This window comes from Polyodon spathula, chromosome 6 (assembly GCF_017654505.1).
Source record: "Polyodon spathula isolate WHYD16114869_AA chromosome 6, ASM1765450v1, whole genome shotgun sequence".
NCBI lineage: Eukaryota > Metazoa > Chordata > Actinopteri > Acipenseriformes > Polyodontidae > Polyodon > Polyodon spathula.
Window position 1 is genome coordinate 36706079 of NC_054539.1, and position 27894 is coordinate 36733972.

Sequence of the window (27894 nt, forward strand, 5' to 3'; positions counted from 1 at the left end):
AGATGGAGCCTTTTTAGTGCTTGTAACAGAATCAGTGATTCACCTGTTGGCTAATGAGTAACACACTGGGTAAACTGTGAAGTAACTACAAGGTTATTCTGCTTTATAAACAGATCAGCAGTCCAAGTTACTGGTAGTCCGGTTTCAGTTGAATCAACAGCATTTTAGGTAAGTACTCAACATTTCCATGCTGAAGAAGAAAAAAAAGCACAAATATACTTTATTGCACAATGACTAAAAGAGGTTTTTTTTGTCCACATTAGTTTGAAAAATATTCTGAAAATGTATTTCTATTGGATTTTAAGAACATGAATATTAGTAGTATCTGTGATAATTATCTTATTTGTATTTGTATTTATAAACATTATTATTGACTGTTGAGAAAATCTTGTTTTAACTGTAAACAAGCTATTTTATTATACATTAATTATTTTACAGATGTTTTGTGATTTATATATTGTATAATAGACTTCAATAGTTGTATTTGACTGTTTTATATATTTGTTATTATTGCACAGTAATGTTCTTATTAGATGGAGCCATATTTGTTGAATGAATGCCAACTACTATTTAACAAGCACAACATTTTCTAATGAAAGAGCACAAATAATTGCATGTATACTATGTAATGATTTTCAGACCTTGCAGGCAGCAGATAAGCAGCTGTATATTTGTTCAATGTAGCTTAGGCGCCTTCATTTGAAGGTTTCCAAAATAAAGGGTAAAGTTCAGAATATACAGCTATGGCCAAAGGTTTTGCATCACCCTATAGAATTAACTAATTTTGCTGCATAAAGTTGAATTAAACCTGCTGAATAATGTTACGTTAACATATTGTATTATATACCGCTTTGTAGTTTTCCATATACTGCGAAAAACTGACACATTTTGCATTATCATTGTGTAGTTTATTTGATTACATGATATATAACAGTCAGAACTTTAATTAAAAACTATATATATATATATATACTATATATATATATATATATATATATATATATATATATATATACACACACACACATATATATATATATATATATATATATATATACACACACACACACACACACACACATACACACACACACACACACACACACACACATATACATATAAGTGGCAAACCTCGGTTCCCGCAAACAGGGGCTTCTCATGGGTGGAGGTCAGATGGGAACCCGGGACCTCCTGCTTTGAAGCATGGCACCGATACCTCTGGAGGAGCAAATATATTTTAGATTGCTGTTACCTACCAGCCCTGACCCCCTACCCCCATGCACGCTACACCAGTTATAAAATGGGTATTTTAAATACTTTATCCTGATTGGTCAAAACAGGTCATGGGGGTGTTGATATTACAGCATATCACCATAGGTCGGCACTTCTATCCATATGCCAGTAGAATTTTGAAAAAAACAAAACAAAAACGGCAGCCACTTTATCTCAATAAAAATAACTAACCAGGTTTATGTAAATATTGACCTTTTGGGAAACCGTAATGTAGGTGAGATTTTGAATGCGTCTGAATCAGACATCACTGACTCTAATTAAAGTAGTGGAAAAAAGCAAAAATAAGTATTCAAATCAAATCAAAATTCCCCATTCTGATCGCTCTTCCCCTTCTCCCTGAACTCTGCTAGAACTACATCATTTCCTTATCCCATTCTGAAAATTTTGTTTTTCAAAATAACATCTTAAAAGTTTCAGCTTTTTTAAAAAAGATTTGGGTGGTTCTTGTTAAACAGGTATTTTGTTGCTCCTGATCTAATGTATGTGTGTACTCCTCCTTCAGTTTGTTGCATCACCTGCCCTGCCTGCACAGCTGTGTGATCTGTGATCAATTCCTGCCGTACATGTTTCTCCACATGAATCAGTATGGTGTCCATATTAGGACATCTTCCTACATCAGGCAAAAAAGAGTAATTATGTGCTCCCTCCTCTGTAACTCTCTCCTCCCTCCTCTGAAACTCCCTCATCCCTCCTCTCTCTGAATCTACTTCCTCCCGCCTCTGAAACTCCCTCCTCCCGCTGTCATGCTCCATGCTCCCTCCTCCCTCCCACATAATTTTTGCTGGTCTGAAGAGATCAGTCAATAAAGAACCGTTTCCAACTTTTACGCGTTTTCATTAGTTAGATGAAATGCCAGTCATATTACCAGGGAGACCGGCTACGTAATTGAATGGGGCGTAACTAACTAAACACATTCAACTTTTGAGAGCTGAAAAAAAATAAAATAAATAAATAATATTTCTAAAGCTGAATAATTATAGTTTTTGTGAGGTAATGATTGCAATTGTAAATTTCAATGCAAGCAAAGTAAGCCCAAAAAGGCATGTTAAAAAAATACTTGTTTAAAAAACATGCTCCTTAAAAGTACACATTCTTGTAATGTTACACATATATATATATATATATATATATATATATATATATATATATATATATATATATATATATATATATTTATGCAGGGCATTTTACAGCACAATCCCATCCCTCTCCCCAGTCATGGGCAATATGGACTGCACCAGAGATTGGGGAGAGGGATGGGATTGTGCTGTAAAATGCCCTGCATAAATGTGTGTGTCTGTACCAGAATGTGTGGCGAGTGCGTGCTGCTCTCTCTCTTTTACGTGGGTGCCGCCTCGATTGACCTGCTTGGGCTATCTACTTTTGTGAATGGGGGTAGACAGCTACGAATGGGAGAAGGAACCAATCACCAGAGTTTATTTGCATATTGTGTTTTGAATTGACCAATGGTATAAGACATAGGGGGAAGCAGGAGATAATGGGCAAAAAAAATGGGCACTGCACTGCCAGCTGGTTGTGTGAGTATGAGCAGTAGTTAGTGTGAAAACTAAAGAATAGGAGAGAGCGCTGAAAGAGCATTGGATCTTTAAATAAAAATAGCAGTTCCCTTTCAATTCGAAGACGACCACCAAAGACATTATGTATGGGCTATTACTGCCCATTGGGTAGGTATTGCTGAGCTTTTTAGATCAGAGCTGTTGATAGGCTCCTTGCTGGGATGATGCACTCGGTCTCACCCATCGAGGGACTAAACCCTTAATCCTGAGGCAGCCATTTCTCTTTTTCCTTCTCGAGACGGTATTAAATAGTATGGTAAGACCTCAATGTCTAGCTGAGTATGTGGGTAGAAAGAGCTTCTGAGTTAGGTTGTCACATCCCTGGAATCGCCGACTCCTGTCTTTTAGCAGCCTCCTCACTTGCGTTGTAGGCTGCTGTTTCTTACTGTCTGTCGTGTGTGAGCAACTGCCTGTGCAGTTACCCTATGAAAGATTGTCTATTTCTTGCTTGGGAGAATACAGTTCCACCATGGGGTTATGCCTTGCCGCATCCCTGATGTCGAGTGATTCCCCCAGCCACCGCCTGGCAGCTGAAGTGGGCCTTGTTGTTTGGTTGCCGCTGATCGTCACAAAACTGTATTTCTTTTAAAAAAAAAAACTCTCTTCATCAGCCTACATTGCTTGCTGCTTTCTAACCTCTGCAGCTTGCTGCAAATTCCTTATATTTTCCCTCTGATCTTTGAAGCTGTAAAAAAAAAAAAAGGGAGACATGACCCTACATCGAGTCCAGTGTTGCTTTGCACCACTGTTGGCTCGAGGGCTTTGGACTGGCTCAGTACGCCCATTCGTTGTGCACGGCCTAGCACCCCTACAGGCTGCCGATTACTATTGATTTTACTGTCAGTAAAAAAAATTTAAAAAGACAACACTCCAGCTTGCTGTGTCGAGTGTCTCTTTTCTACTGCATTGCAGTTATAAAAAAATACATAAATAACCGTGCACTTCCTCCATTAGGCCTTGCCGTTACTGTTCAGCAGACCACGCGCATCACCACTCACCCATAAGGTGTGTTAGTGTGTAAAAAAAAAAAAGGGGGGGGGGGGGGAGGTGAACAGGTTATTTTTCTTTCTTCTGTCTCTCTCCTTTCTCCAGGTTCATGATTGCACTAGCCCGCTGCAAGCTATATGCTGCACCAGTTTAAGACTAGCATTCTGGATGCCAACTTGGGTGCTCCACTCCAGTGAAAGCTTCGCAACTTGACTGCACTGCAACTGTCTGCAGGCTACGCTCCACACCGTTGCAAGCTATAAGCTGTTCCTGGTTGTGTGACTGCAAGCAGCCCAGACATAGACATGCAGCCCAGTACCTTGGTGCTTTGCCCTCGGTACTCTCTGCTTGGTGCTTTGATGCCCCCGTGTCTAGGCCTCGATGTCCTCTGTGCCTCAGAGTCTCGATAGCTTTGGCATCCTTGCCGTTTCAACGCCTCGAGGCCTTTTGAGCCCTGCGCTTAGGCACCGTTGGTGTCTGGACACTCCACATCCTTGTTACCTCAAGGGCTACATGCCTCGGCGCCTCAAGGTTTTTCAAGCCTGTGCAGCGGTGCCTTCGGTGGCATGCTGCCCCACAGCCTCTGTACCTCAGCGCTGCGATGCCCTCAGTGCCTCAAGGACTCCAGACCTCGGCATTTCAATGCCTCGAGGATTTTGGAGCTCCGTGCATTGCGCCCTCGGTAGCCTCGATGCTTGGACACCCTCGGTGCCTAGAGGACTCGCCGCCTCTGTGCTTCGACGCCTGCGGTGTTTCAACAGCAGACCCAATCCACTGGGTTTTTTTTGTGTTATACAGCCTCAACGCTTCGTTTCCGTTGCCATTATAGAAGCTAAACACCTCAACTGAAATGTATAATTTTCCCCTGACAATTTCCACAGCACAAACACACACTGTGTGCAAGGTGCCTGAGCGTTGAGCACGACTCTACTGCCTTGGCAGACAGGTCACCCTGCTCCACTTGTGCCTGGTCCAAGGAGAGTACCCTACAAAAAAGACTGGCGTTTTTCTTAGACGAGAATCCTGCAGCCAGCTTAGGAGAGCCGTCATCGGTCTCGGGATCCCAGCCCTCCCCTCCCTACCCTCCAAGTCCTGCGTAAACTATTCCTTTTGTGCAGGCTTCACAGCACCATCACAATTGCTATAGATCTCCCTCGAGTGGCAGAAAGAGAGCTAGAAACACGGACTAGGTGAGGGATATTGCAGAGTTAAAGGGCCAAATGGCGCAGATACTCGAGCACTTAAGTAGGCAGCAGGTCCCCTCTGCGCTTGCCACAGAGCATACCCTGGCTTCGCCAGTGGTTGCTACAGAGGTTGAGCAACAGGACTTGGTCATGAGCGAGGAGGAACACGATGTGCTCTCCCTAGCGGCTTCCTGGGATGAGGAGTCCTTCTTGCAAACTGAGACTCAGGACCCAGATCTGACTCAGGTAACGCCCCCCCAGCTGCGAGCTCGTCTTGGAGACTTAGATTCCAGTGCTCTCGAACTTGGTTCGGGCACTGATGGAAAGGGCTGGTAAGGCAAGTTCCCAGCAGCGCAGGTCTGTTTTCAGACCAGCGCAGACTTCAACCCCCCCAGCCCTTTCCGGTGTTCCCGGACTTCCTGAAGGAGATCAAATCCTCTTGGCAACACCCGGCCTCAGCGCCCAGCGTGTCCAAGAGTGCAGCCGCACTTGCCACCAGTAGGAGGTCTAGCCAAGGATGCTGTATGCCCTAACGGCCAATGCAGGATCACAGAAGCCCACCAGAAAAAGGCTTATGCAGCAGAGGCACAGGTGACATGCCTTGCAAACACAGGAAGTGTCTTGACGGCCTACCTGGATAGCATGCTGCGCTGTTACCCTTCCCGAGCCGCTAGCTTCAGAGCTACACGCAGTCTCATGCACTTTATTGCAAATATCGGGGTTCCAAGGGCAAGCCCTGGGCAGAAGTCTGCCAGGCTTAGTGGTGCTGCACAGACAGCTGTGGCTGTCTCAGGCGCGGGTCCTGGATGTGGACAAGTCCATCTTATTGGACACACCTCTCTCCACTGGCCATACTTTTGGACCAGCGGTAGGGGAGATCTTGCAACGCTCACAAAGAGCGAGAGGCGTCCTGACAGGACGCAGCAATGCTCCCCTCGCCTGGCCTGTGCTGGAATGTACAACACTGGCGGAGGCAAGCCCCACACCTGAGTGAAGGCGTATGGATGGGAGTTATTTACAACCGTCAAGTGGTGACGACAGACGCATCTAACTCCGGTTGGGGGGCAGTCTGGGCAGGCACAAGAGTCCGCGGTTTGCGTACATGAACCACCAGGAAGGGTTTAGGTCCCCAGGGTTACACCGCAAAGCCTTTCGGCTACTGATCTGGGCACAGAGGCACCTACTGTCCCTCTGGGCTGTACATCTCAAGGGAGAGGTGAACTGGGCGGTGGACATCCTCTCCAGGGAGGGCCCTCACTCGCCAGAATGGTGATCGCACCCTCTGGCGGTGTAGTGCATTTGAGAATGCTTCAGGGAAGCCCAGTTTGACCTCTTTGCCACGGCAGAGACTACCCATTGACCCCTGTGGTTCTTCTTCTGCAGCTGTGGAGGTCCACTATGCATCAACACCCCCTTGCACGAATGGCCCAAGCGCCTTTATACACTTTCCCGCCTATACTTCGAGAAGATCGGGAGAGAGGAAGCGACAGTTCGACTGGTGGCCCCCAGATGTCCCAGGAGAACCTGGTTTTCGAACCTCTGCCAGATGTGCAGGGCCAACCCTGGGAGATCTTGCTTGCCATAAATCTCCTCAGCCAGGCAAAAGGTACCCAGAAGCGGGCAGACTCCAGCTGTGGGTCTGGCCCCTGAACGGGACCGTCTGTCTGCCCTAGGGCTCTCAGATGCAGTAGTTATTACACTGCAGAACGCTAGGGCTTCTTTCACAAGAGCTTTGTATGCCTATAAGTGGAAATATTTTCAAAACTGGTGCATAGCCATGATCTCGTGTATTGCCCTATAGCACTTATAGTACAGTTTATGCAAGATCTACTAGAGGCGGGTAAATCCAACTCTATGTTGAAAGTGTACCTATGCCATAGACCTGAAATATCTCTCTATGAAGACAGCTTTTCTATTCACTATTACCTCCGCTAAGCGGGTCAGTGAGCTACAGGCATGGTCTGTTATTCGCTGTATTTTTCACATACCTCTTTATAGACATGCAAACTAATAAATCCTCTCCTGATCACTCATTTTATCACCAAAAATAATACGATCCAAGTCATTATTTTATTACTATAACATCTCAAAAAGCTCTGCAAATATCTGTGAAATTATTTGAGCGCTGGATGCTGGTTTGGTTTGTATGTGCATGGAGCAGTTTGCATTGTGTATGCGTGCAGGGGCTACTTTGTATGTGAATATGTGTGCAGGGGAATTGGGTTGCAGGAATAGTGCGAAAGACGTGGGAGGCAGGGTGAGCTAAGAGTGTGAGAGATGGGTGGGTTGGCGAGATAGCGTGGGAAAGGGTAGGGTAAAGAAAAAGAAAAAGTTTTAAAAATCTTTTTATTTTCATTTGAGACTCCCAGTTTCCTTCCCTTACTTTATGATTCTATTTTATTGATTATTGTGTGTAAAAATAAACGGCTTGAGTCTTCTACTCCATTCAGCTTCTCATATCTAACCCAAGAACCCAAAAATGCTACATAGATTGAAAATTGAAAAGCTAAGAACAGAAGAACATAAGAACATAAGAAAGTTTACAAACGAGAGGAGGCCATTCGGCCCATCTTGCTCGTTTGGTTGTTAGTAGCTTATTGATCCCAAAATCTCATCAAGCAGCTTCTTGAAGGATCCCAGGGTGTCAGCTTCAACAACATTACTGGGGAGTTGATTCCAGACCCTCACAATTCTCTGTGTAAAAAAGTGTCTCCTATTTTCTGTTCTGAATGCCCCTTTTTCTAAACTCCATTTGTGACCCCTGGTCCTTGTTTCTTTTTTCAGGCTGAAAAAGTCCCTTGGGTCGACACTGTCAATACCTTTTAGAATTTTGAATGCTTGAATTAGGTCGCCACGTAGTCTTCTTTGTTCAAGACTGAACAGATTCAATTCTTTTAGCCTGTCTGCATATGACATGCCTTTTAAGCCCGGAATAATTCTGGTCGCTCTTCTTTGCACTCTTTCTAGAGCAGCAATATCTTTTTTATAGCGAGGTGACCAGAACTGAACACAATATTCAAGATGAGGTCTTACTAGTGCATTGTACAGTTTTAACATTACTTCCCTTGATTTAAATTCAACGCTTTTCACAATGTATCCGAGCATCTTGTTAGCCTTTTTTATAGCTTCCCCACATTGTCTAGATGAAGACATTTCTGAGTCAACAAAAACTCCTAGGTCTTTTTCATAGATTCCTTCTCCAATTTCAATATCTCCCATATGATTTTTATAATGTACATTTTTATTTCCTGCGTGCAGTACCTTACACTTTTCTCTATTAAATGTCATTTGCCATGTGTCTGCCCAGTTCTGAATCTTGTCTAGATCATTTTGAATGACCTTTGCTGCTGCAACAGTGTTTGCCACTCCTCCTACTTTTGTGTCGTCTGCAAATTTAACAAGTTTGCTTACTATACCAGAATCTAAATCATTAATGTAGATTAGGAATAGCAGAGGACCTAATACTGATCCCTGTGGTACACCGCTGGTTACCACACTCCATTCTGAGGTTTTTCCTCTAATCAGTACTTTCTGTTTTCTACATGTTAACCACTCCCTAATCCATGTACATGTGTTTCCTTGAATCCCAACTGTGTTCAGTTTGAGAATTAATCTTTTGTGCGGGACTTTGTCAAAAGCTTTCTGGAAATCTACATAAACCATGTCATATGCTTTGCAATTATCCATTATTGATGTTGCATCCTCAAAAAAATCAAGCAAGTTAGTTAGGCACGATCTCCCTTTCCTAAAACCATGTTGACTGTCTCCCAGTACCCTGTTACCATATAGGTAATTTTCCATTTTGGATCTTATTATAGTTTCCATAAGTTTGCATATAAAAAAGCTAGCCCTGGTGGGGAGAAGAGCTGGTCGCAGATGAGAAGAGCGAGGTACGGGCAGAGATATACCGCCTTGCGGAGTCAAGGCGAATGCGAAGGCCACAGCCAGACAGTGAGGAGGGAGCCAGTGTAGCAGCACCAAGTCCGGACAGGAACGACGGGGGCCGCCATGGCTGAGGAACCGGCAGATGGGTGAGTTGGAGAGCTTGGTTCGCCGACAATGGGAAGAGGCCCAGCGCCAAATTGAAGAGGTCCTGCGGGCTGAAACCGACTGAAACCACCCAAAGTGACTCTGAGGTGGTGGAGGCTCCCTATGTGAGAAGATGGTGGTACGGGAGGCGCGGCCGTCAATGACCACGCAGGGTGAAGCAATGACGTCATCTCCATGCATCAAAACAAACCGGTTTGATGGACGGGGCAGCTGGGAGGCTTTCCGGAGTGCATTTGAAGCGATCGCGCCAGTGAACTGGTGGTCGGAGACCAAGAGGGGAGGCCAATTGATCGCTGAGCTAGATGGAGAGGCGCAGAGCTGCATCTTGAATCTACCGACGGGGGAGAGGACCAACTACACCACGCTAGCAGCTGCAGTGGAACAACAATTTGGCATCCGCATCCAGCGTCACACACGTGACATGGCGGATGGAGTGATGGAGACAATCGGGTGAAGCATTGGGGGCACTGGGCAATGATGTAACCATGTTAATACAAAAGGCATACCCAGAACTGTCAAAACAAAACTAGGGATAAGATAGCGAGGAATGCGTTTATTGGGAAGATACCACTGAGAAAACTACAGTCTGTTTAGTGGAGCCAAAGAACAGATCCTCATGCTGGCCCAGACTGCCATCCCCCATTCACAGACAGGCCACGTAGCCCGTCTGTAAGGAGGGGGGGGGGGGGGGGTGTCACCAGCTCACCGCCTACTCATCAGCCAACTGGCTAACCAGCTCGCCAGCCTGCTCAACAGTTGCTCCAATTCACCAGCTACTCATTAGCCAACCGGCTCACCAACTAGCCGCCTGCTCACCAGCTGACCAGCTGACCAGCTTGCCGGCCCGGCATGCCCATCAACACAATGGCTGGACCTCTCACCAGCCAGTCCAACAACTCGCCAGTACTACTGCTCTGCTGCCCACCTGAGTGCTGGTCCAACAGCCCCCTTCACTGCAGGCCAAAGCTATGGAGGACTTCCGTATGCGCAGAATGGAGGGGCTTGCAAGTGACATGCTGGATCGAGGTGCTTCAAGGCTTCGAATTCTGGTTCCAACACCGGGCCTGTTGGCATGGGAACGCTGATGCCATGTCTCTCTGGACATGCGATTTTGCTCAGTGCTGGTACTGTGATCATCTGGACCTGGAAGAGACAAGCGACAACGCTGGGGAGCGTGTCTTCCACCAGTGAAGGGGCGCTGCATGAGGTCTGAGGGTTCCTGATCCGCCAGCTGCAAGAGGGCTGCCGGCCTGCTTGGGAGGAGATATTGACAATCTCGACGGGGGTCAAGGCATTCTGCACACAGTGGGACCCCCTGGAGTTGAGGGTGGGGGGTGGGGGGGTGCTCCACTGAGCCTGGATGCATCTGGAACCTACGTAGACCGGTATACTATATATATATATTATATATATATATATATATATATATATATATATATATATACACACACACACACACACACACACACACACACACACACACACTGTATATATTATGTTGTCTTTATATTTCTTTAAAAAAAAAATCATTTAGTGGTAAAAACTGTTACTGTTTTGGTTTATTGTGATACTGTATGGAATTTTGTGACTTTCTGTGACTCTCCTTACGTCTGAAAACTATACATACTATTTAATTTTACAGTTGGGCAAAAATGTTTATTGTTCAGAATCTAACAGATTAAAATCACACCCATGTATATCTGGACTACCAACATACCCCCATGTGCAATTGTCAAGATACATAGTGGGATGTTTGTACATTGTATATCTTTTTTGGGGCAATTAATGTAATTGTTGCAAACAGAATAATTTTATAAAATCTTGCCTGTTTTGCTCTTCCATTAGTAAATAGGTCTTGCTGTTTGAAAGAATAAAAATGTTATGTTATAGCACACATGCATTTTCATTTTTAAACATGACACCTGGTAGTACTTTAGGTTAAAGGAAGCTCACAGTTTCAATGCTTTGCTCGTGGGTTATCTGTTTACACTTGCACTTCCTCAGTCATTTCACCTCAGCAGAATTTTCTGGTCAAAGCATCTTACTGGCTGAAAGCATATCAGTAAATAGGGGAAGCAGCTAGTTGGTTATTGACAGGAAAGAAGCCAGTGAAGTGATGGGAACAATTTCACGCTACAGGTGAAATGATCAGGGAAGTACAAGTAAAAGCACGGCTTGCAAACAGAGATTTCTTTAAAACATGATATCTGATGGTACAACACCAAATTAAAGTGAAAATACAAGTTTGATAAAACCTGGGTTTATGTCAAAAGAGCATATTTGAGACCTAAATAACACATGAATGTGCATGGCAGAGGAAATGTAGGGAATTATTTACTTTAATGGAAAATCTGAAAATCAGATAAGAGAATGTATAAATAATGCCTTAAAGAATGGCAAGCCTTTCAAACCAAACTTACTAAACTTACTAAATGGTGTGTTTTTTTTTTGCAGCGGGAACGTTTAAGAGAAAAACATGCACAAAACCCTGAAAACATTCTTCTTCTTGTCCTGCATTTCTCTTGTGGCCTCAAATCGTGTGTACGTCCACCCCTTTAACCTGTTTGCTTATGGAAATTCCAGCTGTGAGACTGTAGGAGGACAAGATGAGAAACTCCCTGATAAAATGACTTTTGTTCCAACACCTATTGAATCACAGAATGGTTCAGAGCCAGGCAGCCCAATACAGAGAGGTTCCAGTGAGACAAAACATGTTACCCAACATACTTATGTTTTAGCTGGTTTGCAAAATATGCTTGGTTTTCGAATGTACAGTGCCATGACTAAACAGAAGAAGACGGGAAACATTCTGTTTTCACCTGTGAACAGCTTTGGGACTTTGGTCACATTATATTTAGGAGCCTCCAAGCATACAGCTACTAGACTCCAGCACCTCATTGGGATAGTTAAGGAAACAGACAAAGAAAATTGTACATCACCAATTGACGGTCACAGAGTCCTTCACGCTCTTCAGAATATTAACTCTCTAATTGACGGTTCTAGCGACGAGCTCACTACGGTTGTATGGGCATTTTTAAACACTGGTATAAAGTTGTCCGAAGAATTTGTGAAAGGCATTCAAGACTTTTCTGACCATTCCTATTTAAGAGCAGTCCATTTCTCAAACCCACAGCATGCTGAAAGCTTGGTTAATTCCTTTGTTGAAGCCACATCTTCTAGGAAAGTCAAAAGCCTGTTTAATGAAATCGACTCTTCGACAGATTTGCTATTTGCAAGCTATGTTCATTTTAAAGGTAAGATACTTTTTTTATAAATATACAGAGATACTAAAACACAGTGAATGCCCATCAACTGAAATACTACACTCAAAATGTAGACCTTTGAGAAAGGAGGAGGCTTCAGGATTATTAGCTAGGGAGGGGTTGTCTAGAGCTGAGAGATTTCTGATGAATTCTAGTTCAGCATTGTTAAAGGTGCCATCAGTTATGTTAATATTTTGTAAAATCCCAGAGGACACTAAAACTTTAATCCCGGGAAGCCAAGGCTGATTTTCTGAAAGGGGGCTGATCCCTCAATCAGAGTATCATGGTCTAGGTAAATCCCCTTATTTTTGTCGCTTTGGTAAATTAACCTCCTCCTCCCCCATCCACCACCTTGCAACAAGCCTTGTTCAAAGGGGTGGCTTAACCAGCAATCTAATAGCAATGGTAGACCAAGTCCTACCACTGCTAATACACTTTGCTAAATCATTCTAAATCTTTAGCACTGGCAGCCCAGATCCTGCTATCCCAATTAGAGTGCAATTTCCTCTGAAGAATGAGGCTGGGACTCATAAAGTCATTGTCTCAATGTGGCAAAGTGGTGAATACGTGCAGTTGAGTGCAGTGCAGAGCAGATTATTTACACAGACAAATGATTTACAGATGCAAGGATGTTCATTAATGATTATAATGTCCAGACCCTTAGGCAAAACCTGCAAACAATGATGGAAGTGGTACAGCGGCGTGTATCACTCCTGTTTGTAATATCCCACGGGTTTGACCCACAACCAAAAGCCCCGTCTTTCCTCACCCACACAAAACAAAAATACAGACACAGACACAGTTCCTATAGTACGTGAATTAAGTGCTTGTGGTGCAAAGACAGTTCCGAAGTTAAAAGTGAGTGTTGATGTCCGGGTTAATGCCTGTCCTTGGCTACAGCTCCTGATCGTGCAAGTACTCTTTGAAAAACAAACAAGACAAACAAACAGTGTTAAAGAAAGACTAACACTCAGAACACTCACGATTTATTCACAAATTACAGGCTCCTTCTAGGTTGTTGCTAACCATCTACAAAGGAACAGATCACTGAAGCTAAGCCCCCTATTTATACCCTCGCCCATGACCCCTAGGTTAATGAATGCATCTGCTCCTAATCCTTGGATGCCACGCCGTCTACCGTCCGGGTCAGTGAGCTTGGGTGCCGTAGCTCCACCCCCTTCCTAAATGGCCGACTTCCACCTACCCTACGGAATAAATTGTCTTGCCATTTGCTTACGGTTACTCTGTTCCTTCTTTCTAGTGCCCTAACAGGTCGGGAAGAAGATCTAACACCAAGCGTCATTCAGTCTCTGTCACACTCAATTATCATGCTTATGCATTACCAAATAAAGCATTGCAATCTATCACGTGGTCTTTGTGGGACTTTGGGCAAGTCACATGGCCAGCTTGTGTCACCATGCAGTTATTAATATAGTAGTTGTCTCTGTTATAGTTTAAATGTTCTAAGTAAACTAAGGGTCAGATTAAAGTGAAAAGATTTGTTCAGTTGCAATACACTGGTAGAATGACAGTTAGCTGTTTCTACATAGTTTGTAGGTCTCTCTACTAAACGTATAAAAACAAATAAGCAAAAAGGCTGCAAAATTATTAATGCACCAATTAGTTTGAATACGTGTTAAACTTCATCAGCCCTCTGCATGGAATTTGAGATTCACAATAGTTCACTTCCAACTATTTATTCAATGTAACAATGATTATATATATATATATATATATATATATATATATATATATATTTATACTATATATATATATATATATCATCTATATATATATATATTAGATTTATATATATATATATATATAGCCACACACATTGTATGATAACAAATGTAACAATTGCTTAATTGTATAGTTAATGGGCGAATGCTGATCAGATGTGTGTTCAGGAGAGAGGGTTGAAGTGAGAGAGAGAAAAGAAACTGTACAGTGGAAAAGTGTGTCAGACAAAGAAAGAGTCTTCTGATAACGAAACAAAGGTACAGGTTCTGACAAAGAACTGCTGGATGGTGATTTGGATTAGGTGATTTGTGGAAATAGTTTAAACAGGGGAACAGGCTAACTCTGCCCTGCATTAGATAGCACTACTGTTAACCAGTTTAGTTAGCGCCTAAAGAAGGACTAGGTTTTGTTTTGTGTTTTTATTTGTTTGAAATATCAGTTTGCTAATAAACGTACGTCACGGCGTTTAAACAGCACTTCCATTGTATCGTGTGTAATTAAAGAGACAGACACCTATTTGAAAGAACAACACAGACTCAGCTCTTTCCAGCTTTAAACAAAATGATATATATATATTAGACATCCTATTTGTACTAACCAACATATCTATATATCTATAAATATTATAATACTGTTAGAATATATTATATATATACATATATGTTTATTTAACAGGTAATCAGCTTAGCTGTCCTATTGTATAGAGAGGTTCCTGTTGTGGTTAGCATCAGCGCTTAAAACCTCATTCCCGTGTGCTGGGTCTGATTTTAAATGGGCAATGAACGCCTGTGATTGATTGGCCGATTACACTATAGTACACACACGTTAGAAAGCACATTGTATTTTAAGGTACAGTCCCAAAACATAACCCAGGATGAACTACTTACAGCACAGCAGTCTTTCACATTCTACAGGAGTACAGTGATGCAGATTGCAGCCTCTTACGGCGCTGCTTCTAAAATGCCTTAAATCATGTAATAAAATACTGCAGCGTCTGTAAAGCATAGTATTATTAGTAAAGGCCACCCTTGTATAATTGCTGCCCTCGTTTAAGGGCCAAAGTCATTTTGATCAATTTAAAATAATCGCCGCAGTGCCAAATTGAAGTAATACGGTACACACACACACACACACACACACACACACACACACACACACACACACACACACACATATACCGTATTACTTCAATTTGGCGCTGTGGCGATTATTTTAAATTGATCAAAAGACTTAAAGCTGTTATTGCAGCGAAAGGTGGCTCTACCAAATATTATGTGGGGGTTGAATACTTATGCAAGCAAGATATTTCAGTTTTTTATTTTTCTTAAAAATATTTCCCAACATAAAACCAATGTCACCTAACAATAATTGATTTTGAGTTTACGTGTTTTAAAATAAAATATTGAACAGAACTAAATTTTAATGTACAATTTGTAATTCAGTAATATGAGAGAATTGGTCAGGGGCTGAATACTTTTGCAAGGCACTGTATATATATAGGTTTAAGGGCCACAGTCATTTTGATCAATTTAAAATAATCGCCGCAGCGTCTCTTTAATTACACACGATACAATCGAAGTGCTCTTTAAACGCCGCGGCGTACGTTTATTAAAAACGTTTATTAGAAAACTGATATTTAAAATAATCACCGCAGCGCCAAATTGAAGTAATACGGTATATATATGCAAAAGTATTCAGCCCCTGACCAATTCTCTCATATTACTGAATTACAAATTGTACATTAAAATTTCGTTCTGTTCGATATTTTATTTTAAAACACGTAAACTCAAAATCAATTATTGTAAGGTGACATTGGTTTTATGTTGGGAAATATTTTTAAGAAAAATAAAAAACTGAAATATCTTGCTTGCATTCAACCCCTACACATTAATATTTGGTAGAGCCACCTTTGCACACAGTGTCGGAGTCATTTTGGCCCATTCTTCTTGGCAGATTTGATCCAGATTGTTCAGGTTGGTTGGACGACGCTTGTGGACCGCAATTTTCAAATAGTGCCACAGATTCTCAATGGGATTGAGATCAGGACTGGGCCACTGTAGGACAGTCCCTGCTGATGAGAATGTAGGGATGGTGTGTCTTGAGGCATGGGCAGTGTTAGGTTTGCGCCATACATAGCGCTTTGAGTTTTGGCCATTCACCTTTTTGTTCTTGAGCTACTCCAATGTTACTTTGGTCTTGTGCTTGGGATCATTGTCCTGCTGAAAGGTGAATTTCCTCCCAAGCTTCCTTTTTTTAGCGGACTGAAGCAGATTCTCTTGCAGTATTTTCCTGTATTTTGCTCCATCCATTCTTCCTTCAATTGTAACAAGATGCCCAGTCCCTGCTGATGAGAATGTAGGGATGGTGTGTCTTGAGGCATGGGCAGTGTTAGGTTTGCGCCATACATAGCGCTTGGAGTTTTGGCCAAAAAGCTCTATCTTGGTCTCATCTGACCACAAAACCTTTTCCCACATTGCAGCTGGGTCACTCTCATGCTTTCTGGCAAACTCCAGACATGCTTTCAGATGGTACTTTTTGAGTAACGGCGTCTTTCTTGCCAGATCACCAAGGGGGAGCGAAGTAGCGAACAGGGGGAACACCAGCGATGTCTGGCAGCAGCGCAGCGATCTCTGGGTGCTCGGGGACAGCGGAGTAGGGAACAAGCGGCAGAGCTGTGGTCGATGATGTTGACTCCACTTCTGGAGAAGCAGGGTCGGATGCCTACCAGGTCAGACACCGGGTCCCTCGTTCTCCGCTCCAAGGGTGGGGGTCGTCGTGGTCCCTAGCGCAGCCACCAGCCCGGATCGCAGGGCCACCCGACGTCGGGGCTGAGACATCAGCGCGCCTCACCCCTCTGTAGTCGCGGTCGGTCGCCTCTTGCTCAGCCAGCTGACCCCTCGGAGTCCTCTGCAGGACAAAAGACTCCCGACTTTTTCTGGCGTCAGGAGACAGCCAGCGCGGCCTTACCTCCTCAGGTGCTGGTGACCCGAAGGATCTCCTGGACTTCCACTTCGACTCCACTTCTGGAGAAGCAGCTCCAGCTTTGTTGGCTCTTGTTCTTTTAATTCTAACAGGGGCAACCCCATCTCCTGTCTCAGCCTCTCCACCTCCTCCTGATGTTGGCGGTTACTCGCTTCCTGCTCCGCCGTATTTCTGTTAATTCTCTCAATCAACTCTTTAAACTCCATTTCTGGGTCTTTTAGGGAAGCCCACACGTGCTGCCACCATATGTAAATGGGACGTCTCTCACCGTTGTTCGTTGCCCCTTTAAAATCACACCCAGCATACACGCATGGAGTTCCCTTTCAATTTGAAGACGACCACCAACGACATTATGTATAGGATATGCCTGCTCATTGGGTAGGTAATTGCTGAGCTCTCTATACCAGAGCTGCCGATAGGCCTGTTCCTGGGATGACGCCCTCGGTCCCATCCACTGAGGGATTAAAACTGTCATCCTGATGAAGCCATTTCTCTTTTTCCTTCTCAAGTTGGTACAGTAAGACCTCTGTGTAAGAAAATAGCTTCTTGGGTCAAACTGAGTTGATTGTATTTCCCTTGCATTCGTGCTGAAAGGTGACTCGCCGCTTTCCCGGAATCAACGACTCTGAAAAAGATTGAGCCTTTCGCCTTTCTGTCTATCAGCGGCCTCCTCGCTTGCGTGGTAGACTGCTCTTTCTTATCTGTCTGTCGTGTGTGAGCGACTGCCCGTGCAGTCACCCTCGCATGTGGTTGTCTATTTCCTTCTAGAGAGTACACAGTTCCTTCCTCCAGGCTAGGCCTTGCCACAGCGTCAGTGCTAAGACACAGAACTACACAGTATACTATGCACATAGTGCTCTCGTTACTCAGTGCGCGTTTCTTGGTACACACGGTGCCCACTGCTACAGTGCTAGTGCAAGACAGCACGGTGCTACGCGGTACTCGGTGCACACGGTGCTAGGTGCCGACTGATACACTAATACACGGGCATACGGTGCCACACGGCATACGGTACACGGTGCACGCAGTGCCCACGGTACCCAGTGCGCATGTTGCTCGGTACCCACGGTGTCCAGTGCCCTCTGCTACAGCGCTAGTGCATGAACACACAGTGCTGCACTATTAATCAGCATTTTAAGTTAATATAACCACAGAGCTGAAGTTGTTTGCATTCCTAAAATGTGTGAAAACCAGATATTATTTTCTATGTTACATCTCACAAAGTAGAAAGGCCAGGGTCCTAGGGTTTTGTGTTTGTAAAGCCATTGACTTTGAGGCAATGCTAACTAAAGACACATTTTATGAACATATTAATATTATCAGTGTAGATGTCTGTGAACTGGCATTGTCGTGACTGAGGGGAGGATGGGAAATATGCCAACAATCTCTCCATAGTCCATGTCATTACCAATTTAATAGAGTGGATAACACATACAATCAACACTGAATCAGGTCTGTCATTGTGACAAAACTGACTTGCAACATGCAGCTATACAATACAGCTATACAATGCAGCTATATGCAATCTTAGTTTTACTAGAATCTAAAAGTAATAACCAAATCAACATTTTTTTTTTTTTTCACAGGGAAGTGGAAAAAAGCCTTTGAGCCTCACCTTACAGAAATGCAAGAGTTCTGGACTGATGATACAAATAAAGTTGCAGTACCTTTGATGTCACAGTCTGGTGTATTCCAGTATTTCAGTGATGGGAACAGGAACTGCTTTGTGATAAAACTTCCATTCAGTAAGAAAGCCTACATGCTTCTGGTGCGTTCAATCAAAGGCACGGATCTGAACCACATTGAAGCACTTCTAACATCAAATGTTATTTCTGAGTGGCAACACAAACTAAAGAAGAGGTAGGAATAAACAAATGATTAAAAATTGACTGGAAAATTTATTTATTTCTGTAGACTGGTTGTAAAAATTGTTTTCTTTCTTTTCCGTAGATTTGTCCATTTGTCTCTACCCAAGTTCTCCATGGGTACTGTATCTGATCTCAAGGAAATTCTCACTAATATTAAACTCCCCGATCTGCTTGGCAAGAGTTCAGACTTCACAAAACTAAGCAATAAAGAACATCTTACAATTGACAAGGTACATTTGCTTGTTTTTACATGTGTGCAGAAAAAACTAAATTCCTGTCTTACAAAGTGCTAACCATCAATTCTCTTCTCACCCTCTCCCCTTTCTTCTGTTGAAGATATTTTACATATATCAATATATTTTATACTTCAATTTAAAATATGCTCATGTCACAACACAGAAATATAAAACAGCTTGATATTTCCAATAATAACATACATGATAATAATATACATACAAAAGTTGGGAGCCGCTCTAAATTTGCAGTGCCACAGATATATGTAAAATATCTTTATGGATGTACTGTAAGAGAATACTATCAGAAATAACTAATACAGCTCGTGATACTCTCACTAGAAATGATCACTTTAGTGGGGGGGGGGGGGGGGGGGGGGGGGGGGGGGGGGGGGGGGGGGGGGGGGGGGGGGGGGGGGGGGCAATAATTTAATAAATGTTTCTGTAAGTAAAAGTGAACTGGATTCCAAACTTGCACTGAACTCTCGAAAGCGCCCTTTTAAGAGCTGTGACGTTTCACCTCACAAATCACATCCAGTTATCAAACATACAAATTAAATAACGAAAAGAATTGCTTACCTTACGTGATGTTTAGATCCCGAAGTCCATCCTTCTGTTTTTCATTGCAAACTTGTCGAGTACGTATAGGTCTCGGTTTTACAACAGTCATTTAATGCATGGTTTACACCGGACTAAATAAATAAATAAATAAATAAAAACAGATACCCTCCGAGCTGGTCAAAGCAGAGAACGTCTAGTAACCTCCCTGGTAAATTCTAAATGAAATGCGGTATTGTGGTCAGAGATGGCGCTTTTTTGCACAATTTATGATTTGTAAACAATGAACCGGGTTTAAACAACTAATTTTGTTACCGTCTTTTCCAAAGCATAGACTAAGCACTTTCCTTTTCATCTTTCCATACATATGACTAGTGACGTATCAAGATTTTTGCACATGACTAACAGCTACGCCACTGACCTAGACCGCCTGGAGCGAAGCAAAGGGCAAGAATACAGTTCGAGTACATTAAAAAAAAAAAAAAAAAAAAAAAAAAAAAAAACGCACACACAACTCTTGGTCACAGAAAAAAAAAAAAATACTGTCTGCTTTTGCGCCTTTTGTGGACGAATAATTAAATAAATAAAACAAAGAAATAGTCTGGGTACACCACACACTAATGTGGTGTATGATATAATATTAGCTATATATATATATAATTCTATCATTATACTATATCATATATATATAATATCTATATGATATATTATATATATCTGGTTTAAACATTGTAATATTATTAAAAAAGATACCATTTACACAATAGATTTCTTTTAAAACTGAGAAAAATTTATGACTTTTTTTTATATAACCTTTTTTTTTTGTTTAATATACTTTTTTTTTTTTTTAAATTGATTTTTAGTTTCAATAAAATCTTCAGTTAGTGTGTCAATGTGATTATTATTATTATTTGTCAACACTATTTTAAAAAAAGAAGCGTCATTGTACAGAAATACGAAACCAGTGTGTGGCGCTCCGCGTCACTTTGACTAAATGTAAGGTGAAATAAAGAGATAGACATACCATTAATTTCCAATTGTTTTATTATTTCTTACCATATGGCATGTTTCTTTTTATTATCTTTATAACCACTGACACTGGCATCATAAAGAACATTATATTTTTCGACTTGAATAATTAAATTCTCATTCATGTCCATTTCTTTTATTGCTGTGATAATTACTGCGTGACAAGACATTTGTGCGCTTTCCATCCATTTATCGAGCGAGTTTATAAGTTTGGATAGTATACCTATGCATAGTATTCATCCCCTGATTTGAATGAACGTATAATATACTTCAGAAGGATTCCCTAAAACAGTCAGGGAGCAGATTACTTGTTCATAGAAAACAAATTTCTGATTTCAAAATACAGTTTGATAACATAATACACACTCAAACAACTCACACACTAGGAAATTACGTTTCTACCACTTTATTTAACAGATGGTAAGTATTAGTTATTAGGTCCTCTGCTATTCCCACGCTACATTAATTACTTAGATTCTGGTATAGTAAGCAAACTTGTTAAATAGAGAAAAGTGTAAGGTACTGCACACAGGCAATAAAAATGTTCATTATAAATATCATATGGGAGATACTGAAATTGAAGAAGGAATCTATGAAAAAGACTTAGGAGTTTATGTTGACTCAGAAATGTCTTCATCTAAACAATGTAGGGAAGCTATAAAAATGCCAATAAGCTGCTCAGATATATTGTGAAAAGTGTTGAATTTAAATCAAGGGAAGTAATGTTAAAACTTTACAATGCATTAGTAAGACCTCATCTAGAATAGGATGTTAAGTTCTGGTCACCCCGCTACAAAAAGGATAGCTGCTCTAGAAAGAATGCAAAGAATAGTGACCAGAATTACTTCGGGTTTAAAAGGCATGTCATATGCAGACAGGCTAAAAGAATTGAATCTAATCAGTCTTGAACGAGGAAAACTACGCAGTGATCTGATTCAAGCATTCAAAATTCTAAAAGGTGTTAACAATGTCAACCTGAAAAAAGGACCACGGGTCACAAATGGAGAGTAAGATGGGCCGAATATCCTCCTCTCGTTCATAAACTTTATGTTCTTATAATAGTTTAACATAAAATAAAAAGGTCAATTTCTTTTCATTTTATTTTACCATATACAGTGTCTATAGTAAGTATTCACCTCCCCTGAAATCTTGATGCATTTAAATGGGATTTTTTTTCCCTTTGCTTTACACAACCCCCCCCCCCCCCCCCCCCCCCCCCCGAGTCAATACTTGGTAGAACCACCTTTAGCAGAAATTACAGCTGAGAGTCTTTTGGGGTAAGTCTCTATCAGGTTTGCACACCTTGTATTTAAGCCACTCCAGTGTCGTGTTTGCTGTGTGCTTGGGGTCATTGTCCTGCTGAAAGGTGAATCTCACAGTCACAGTCTTAGGTGTTTTGTAGACTGAAGCAGGTTTTCTTCAAGGATTTGCCTGTATTTAGCTCCATCCATTTTGCCCTCTACCCTGACAAGCTTCCCAGTCCCTGCCGATGAAAAGCATCCCCATAGCATGATGCTGCCACCACCATGCTTCACAGTAGGGATGGTGTTACCTGGTTGATGTGCTATGTTGGGTTTGTGCCAGACATAGCGCTTTGCATTTAGGCCAAATAAATTTTTGTTTAATCGGACCACAGAATCTTTTGCCTCATCTTTTCAGTCTCCCACATGCCTTTTTACAAATTCCAAGAAGAATTTTTAAAAAATGGCTTGCTTCTTGCCACTCTTCCATACAGGCCAGATTTGTGGAGTACCTTGACACATTTTGTTTCACCCATCTCAGCCATGGAACACTGTAGGTCTTTCAGAGTAGTCATTGGCCTCTTGGTCGCTTCTCTGACCAATGCCCTTCTTACCAGGCTGCATTTGGGAGGACGGCCTGCTCTAAGCTCTTTGCTTTGAATGCACTACCCAACTGTGGGACCTTACAGAAACTGGTGTATTTAATCTGATATCATGTGAACCACATTTATTGCACACAGATGAACTCCATTTAACTTATTGTGTGAATTCTGAAGGCAATTGGTTGCACCTGAGTTTGTTTAGATGTCATAGCAAAGGGGGTGAATACTTATCTAATGCAGACTTTTCAGGTTTTATTTTCACCGCCCCCCTCATTTTTTCACACATTGAAAGTGTTGAGTAGGTTTTGTAAATCAAAGGGAAAAAAATCCCATTTAAATGCATCCAGATTTCTGGTTAACATAACAAACTGTGAAAACATCCAAGAAGGGGGGTGGGGGTGAATACTTCCTATAGTCACTTTATATGTTAGTGATAAAACGTTTCTTACTCTTGTGTGCTTAGCTTGTTTTTTGGCCAGGATTTTATTAAAGAAAATAGCTTTTTTTTTTTTTTTTTAATAGACACTTTTTTTGTAATTATTATTGAGAGTATGAGAGTAAAAACTTCTTAAAAGTCGGCAAACCATTTTCCATAGCGTTTGTCATATATATTTTACAGAGCTTAAATGTTGGATGGAAAAAGGCAATCTGACAGCCTCTCCTTCAATTCGCTCCTTGTGTGTACAGAAACATAGAAGGCTTGCGCAGACAAACCATCAGTTTGAGACAAGAAGGCAATTCTATCTTTGGAGTAAGGGGGGAGTTTGCGTAGCAGCTACAGGAATATGCAAGGGATAACACACGACAGGGCGTGGGCTGTGCTGCATTAACAAGCTGATTGCCTTCATAAGAACATAACAACATAAGAAAGTTTACAAACGAGAGGAGGCCATTCGGCCCATCTTGCTCGTTTGGCTGTTAGTAGTTTATTGATCCCAAAATTTCATCAAGCAGCTTCTTGAAGGATCCCAGGGTGTCAGCTTCAACAACATTACTGGGGAGTTGATTCCAGACCCTCACGATTCTCTGTGTAAAAAAGTGCCTCCTATTTTCTGTTCTGAATGCCCCTTTGTCTAATCTCCATTTGTGACCCCTGGTCCTTGTTTCTTTTTTCAGGTCAAAAAAGTCCCTTGGGTCGACATTGTCAATACCTTTTAGAATTTTGAATGCTTGAATTAAGTCACCGCGTAGTCTTCTTTGTTCAAGACTGAACAGATTCAATTCTTTTAGCTTGTCTGCATATGACATGTCTTTTAAACCTGGAATAATTCTGGTCGCTCTTCTTTGCACTCTTTCTAGAGCAGCAATATCGTTTTTATAGCGAGGTGACCAGAACTGAACACAATATTGAAGATGAGGTCTTACTAATGCATTGTACAGTTTTAACATTACTTTCCTTGATTCAAATTCAACACTTTCAATATATCCGAGCATCTTGTTGGCCTTTTTTTATAGCTTCCCCACATCGTCTAGATGAAAACATTTCTGAGTCAACAAAAACTCCTAGGTCTTTTTCATAGATTCCTTCTCCAATTTCAGTATCTCCCATATGATATTTATAATGCACATTTTTATTTCCTGCGTGCAGTACCTTACACTTTTCTCTATTAAATGTCATTTGCCATGTGTCTGCCCAGGTCTGAATCTTGTCCAGATCATTTTGAATGACCTTTGCTGCTACAACAGTGTTTGCCATTCCTCCTATTTTTGTGTCATCTGCAAATTTAACAAGTTTGCTTACTATACCAGAATCTAAATCATTAATGTAGATTAGGAAGTTAGTTAGTTAGTTAGACATGATCTCCTTTTCCTAAAACCATGTTGACTGTCTCCCAGGACCCTGTTACCATATAGGGAATTTTCCATTTTGGATCTTATTATAGTTTCCATAAGTTTGCATATAATAGAAGAAGAAGTCAGGCTTACTGGTCTGTAGTTACCTGGTTCAGTTTTGTTTCCCTTTTTGTGGATCGGTATTACGTTTGCAATTTTCCAGTCTGTCGGTACCACCCCTGTGTCAAGAGACTGCTGCATGATCTTGGTTAGCGGTTTGTAAATAACTTCCTTCATTTCTGTGAGTACTATTGGGATGATCTCACCTGGCCCAGGGGATTTGTTTATTTTAAGAGCTCCTAGTCCCTTTAACACTTCTGCCTCAGTTATGCTAAAGTTATTTAAAACAGGAAGGAACTGGATGACATGTTGGGCATGTTGTCTGTATCCTTCTTTGTAAAAACTTGTGAAAAGTAATCATTTAATATATTTGCTATTTTTTTTTTCTTCATCTACGATTTTGCCATTTGTATCTCTTAGACATTTAACCTCCTCTTTGACTGTTCTCTTGCTGTTGTAATATTGGAAAAACATTTTGGAATTGGTTTTAGCCCCCTTAGCAATGTTCATTTCTATTTCTCTCTTGGCCTTTCTAACTTCCTTTTTGACTTGCGTTTGCAGTTCTGTGTACTCTTTCTGTGTACTTTCTTTTTGGTCCCTTTTTAACGCTCTGTAAAGTGCTTTTTTTTTCGCTGAATATTTTTTTTAATTGATCTATTAAACATACCACAAGCCCTGGACATAGAAAAACAAGCTTTTTTATAGTTTTTTAAAACCAGTAATTTTATTGTATATTCTTCCGCTTTGGAGAACAAACAGTCCATCAGACATGGTTAAACTGGAGATTTTCAACATTTCCAACAATAAATACAATAATAGAATACTATTTTGTCCCAGCTGGGTTCAAAATAAATTCATTGTAGCCCTGTCCAGCTACTTACCTCAAATGTCTGAAGCTAGTTAACACGAGTACACGCAGCCGAGAATGTGTTAGTCCCAGGGGAAGGGAAAATTTAGTTGCAGGCCTTGCAATGCACTAGGCTGCGACAGGGCATAACTAGCCAAAATGGCTAAAATAACATTAAAACATAGCTAAAAACGTAGCGACTGTAAATACATATACTGCTTTTAGCGAAAATGATCGAGAAAAACAAGTAATAAAAAACACAAGTATTAAAAAAAAAAAAAAAACCTACTCAAACTCTTCGCTGCGAGGTTAATATGTTGTGTATTACTCATTTATTAATCAAACTGTAATTTGACAAATAATTTCCGCTGGACATTAAACTATATTTATGCACGGTTTCAAATCCCTCAGCAGCCAATCAGCGTGCAGCATCCGAACATTCCATTTTATACCGAATGGTAATGTACACCACTTCATGGTGACCCCCCCCCCCCATCATGAAATAACGTATAAATATACTGTATCACGTATAAAGGATTTCGCAGTCTCACAAACAATAACAAATTTCTACAAACGTGAGAAACCATTGCACAGACATGAGACTCTCATAATTGTGAAAAACCGTGAGTTTCAGACATTGAGACTTGACATCCATGCAGTACTGCAAACATATAAAAAGATTTCCCAACTACCATACATGAAGACCATTGCTACATGCTTTATATTATTTCAATCATACACAAAAATGAACAGGTTTTCAATGTACAGTACTTTTCTGTATATTTGTTATTTACAAAACAAATATCTTGTAAAATTTTCTCTTCAGAATGGAACCTGGGTGTAAAACAAGTTGTTTTGTTTTTCAGGTGCTCAATAAAGTGATATTTGAAGTAACTGAAGAAGGCTCGGAGAATCACACTGAGAGTCGGGACAGCATCCCCACACCCCTGGAACTGAAAATCAACAAACCTTTCTTCTTTGCAGTCGTGGAAGGGAACTCTGATGCACTACTCCTGCTGGGAAGAATCACTAATCCAAGTTCTAATTAAATGCAATACCATGTAATAAAACCATTTATTACGTACATATGGTAAGTGTGGTCCAATAATATAAAGATACTGGGCTACATTTTTTAAGCTTTTGCCTCAATAGAGTAAGACTCACACCAGTCTACTAAAAAAAAAAAAAAAAACTTTAGCAAACTTAGAATATCAAACTTTCCTTAGAAATAGCTATAAACTAGTTTTGTCTGACAGTTACAAGTTGCAATTCTGATGCCAAAGGTTGAGAGTTGTTACTCAAATCAAGGCTATTTTTGTAATAAAAAAATTAAAATAAAAAAGGCACTTGCAGTCTGTTATTTCTCCAGCCTTGGGATTTATTTTTCATATGTTGAAGAGCAATGTCTCCTTAGATAGCTTAGCAACAGACAAAACTAACAGGAAAAAAAAAAGTTTAAACAACTTAATAGGATACAAAGTCAATTTAAGCAAGGTGTACCCTTCCTTTTACAAGAGATTCAACTATTTATTTTGTTGCAGTAGCATGGAGTTTTAACCAATCCCCTTTATGGTGCATTAATATTAACTTGCAGATTTTAGAAGAACCATAAAGACCATTGTCCATATTTGTTTTGATATTTTTATTGCATGCAGATGTATACGATAGCATTCATATATGTGGTCTAACAGAGGGTTTTTACTACTGAGGGTACATATAACTTGTACTAGAGTGTTTTAATAATAATAAAAAAACAACTAAAACAAAATGCGATTGAAAACATGTACGTTTTTTGTACCTGAGTACTGCACTATGCCAGGAATGCACCTGCTACTTTCATTTTTAAAATGTTACGGCTTGAACTTGTAAAACTCTTCCCGTTTATTACTTAAGAAGTTACAAGTTTGGACGCTGCTTTTCTGAAGAAACATAAGAGTACATCGAACAACATTATCCCCAAGGCTACCAAACTCCCTTAAAAACAGTAAATTATGCTTTACTTAAGTTTATAATTATTTTCTCATGGTAAACGACTTGTTTCAAACTATGTTTGACAGTGTTTGCTATAATTAATTTGTCTTTTACTTATTCTGTAATAAAACAACAGCAATAAGAACCACTCGGAGTTAAATCTTTATTGACAGGGAAAACATTCTTAATTATGCAATTGGTTTAATTTCCACCATTCATTCACACCCCTCAATTACTTTAACATTCAGATACACAAATAAACTTGTGTACATGATCTAACTGACCCAGTTCACATGCAGCATTTAACTGCGAAAAACACACGGCAAAACACTAATCCAGGACTGTAGTGCTTCGGAAACTCGGTACCATAAAAGACAGAAAAAGAATTAACAGCCACTCATTATGCAGTAAGTTAAAGTGGTTCTGTTGCCGCCAGATCTTTGGCTGACTGAATCAGTTCAACAAGAGCTGAAAACAGCTTGATGTCACTTGTCTGTAGTCCCATTTTCTGGATCTGAAACAAAAGGTACACTCCATTACAGCAAAATTCTGATTATGCTGGTTTTATCATTT

The 27894-nt window shown here is 41.0% G+C and overlaps 2 protein-coding genes across 3 annotated transcripts in view; one reads left to right on the forward strand and one right to left on the reverse strand.

The window, feature by feature from the left end:
• The first annotated feature begins 73 nt into the window (after positions 1–73).
• Positions 74–27118, forward strand: agt (angiotensinogen). Of its 2 annotated transcripts, XM_041252807.1 has the most exons (5): positions 74–168; positions 11546–12345; positions 18666–18939; positions 19030–19177; positions 26217–27118. In XM_041252807.1, exons 2-5 carry the CDS (start codon positions 11568–11570, stop codon positions 26397–26399), a joined length of 1383 nt encoding a protein of 460 aa, XP_041108741.1. In that variant the 5' UTR covers positions 74–168; positions 11546–11567; the 3' UTR covers positions 26400–27118. The 2 variants fall into 2 exon arrangements, with proteins under 2 accessions (XP_041108741.1, XP_041108742.1); XM_041252808.1 differs by lacking the exon at positions 11546–12345 and having other exon boundaries at positions 115–168.
• Positions 26711–27894, reverse strand: part of cog2 (component of oligomeric golgi complex 2) — a 62940-nt gene continuing 61756 nt past the window's right edge. Inside the window, exon 18 of the mRNA XM_041252806.1 lies at positions 26711–27835. Within this exon, the coding sequence (XP_041108740.1) occupies positions 27734–27835 (102 nt within the window). The 3' untranslated portion in view covers positions 26711–27733. The remainder of the gene's footprint in view (positions 27836–27894) is intronic.

Coding starts and splice junctions, on each gene's coding strand:
- agt (XM_041252807.1), top strand. CDS start 11,568: ATGCACAAAACCCTGAAAACATTCTTCTTCTTGTCCTGCATTTCTCTT. Junction 12,346..18,665: donor AAGCTATGTTCATTTTAAAG/GTAAGATACTTT, acceptor TTTTTTTCACAG/GGAAGTGGAAAAAAGCCTTT. Junction 19,178..26,216: donor AACATCTTACAATTGACAAG/GTACATTTGCTT, acceptor TTTGTTTTTCAG/GTGCTCAATAAAGTGATATT.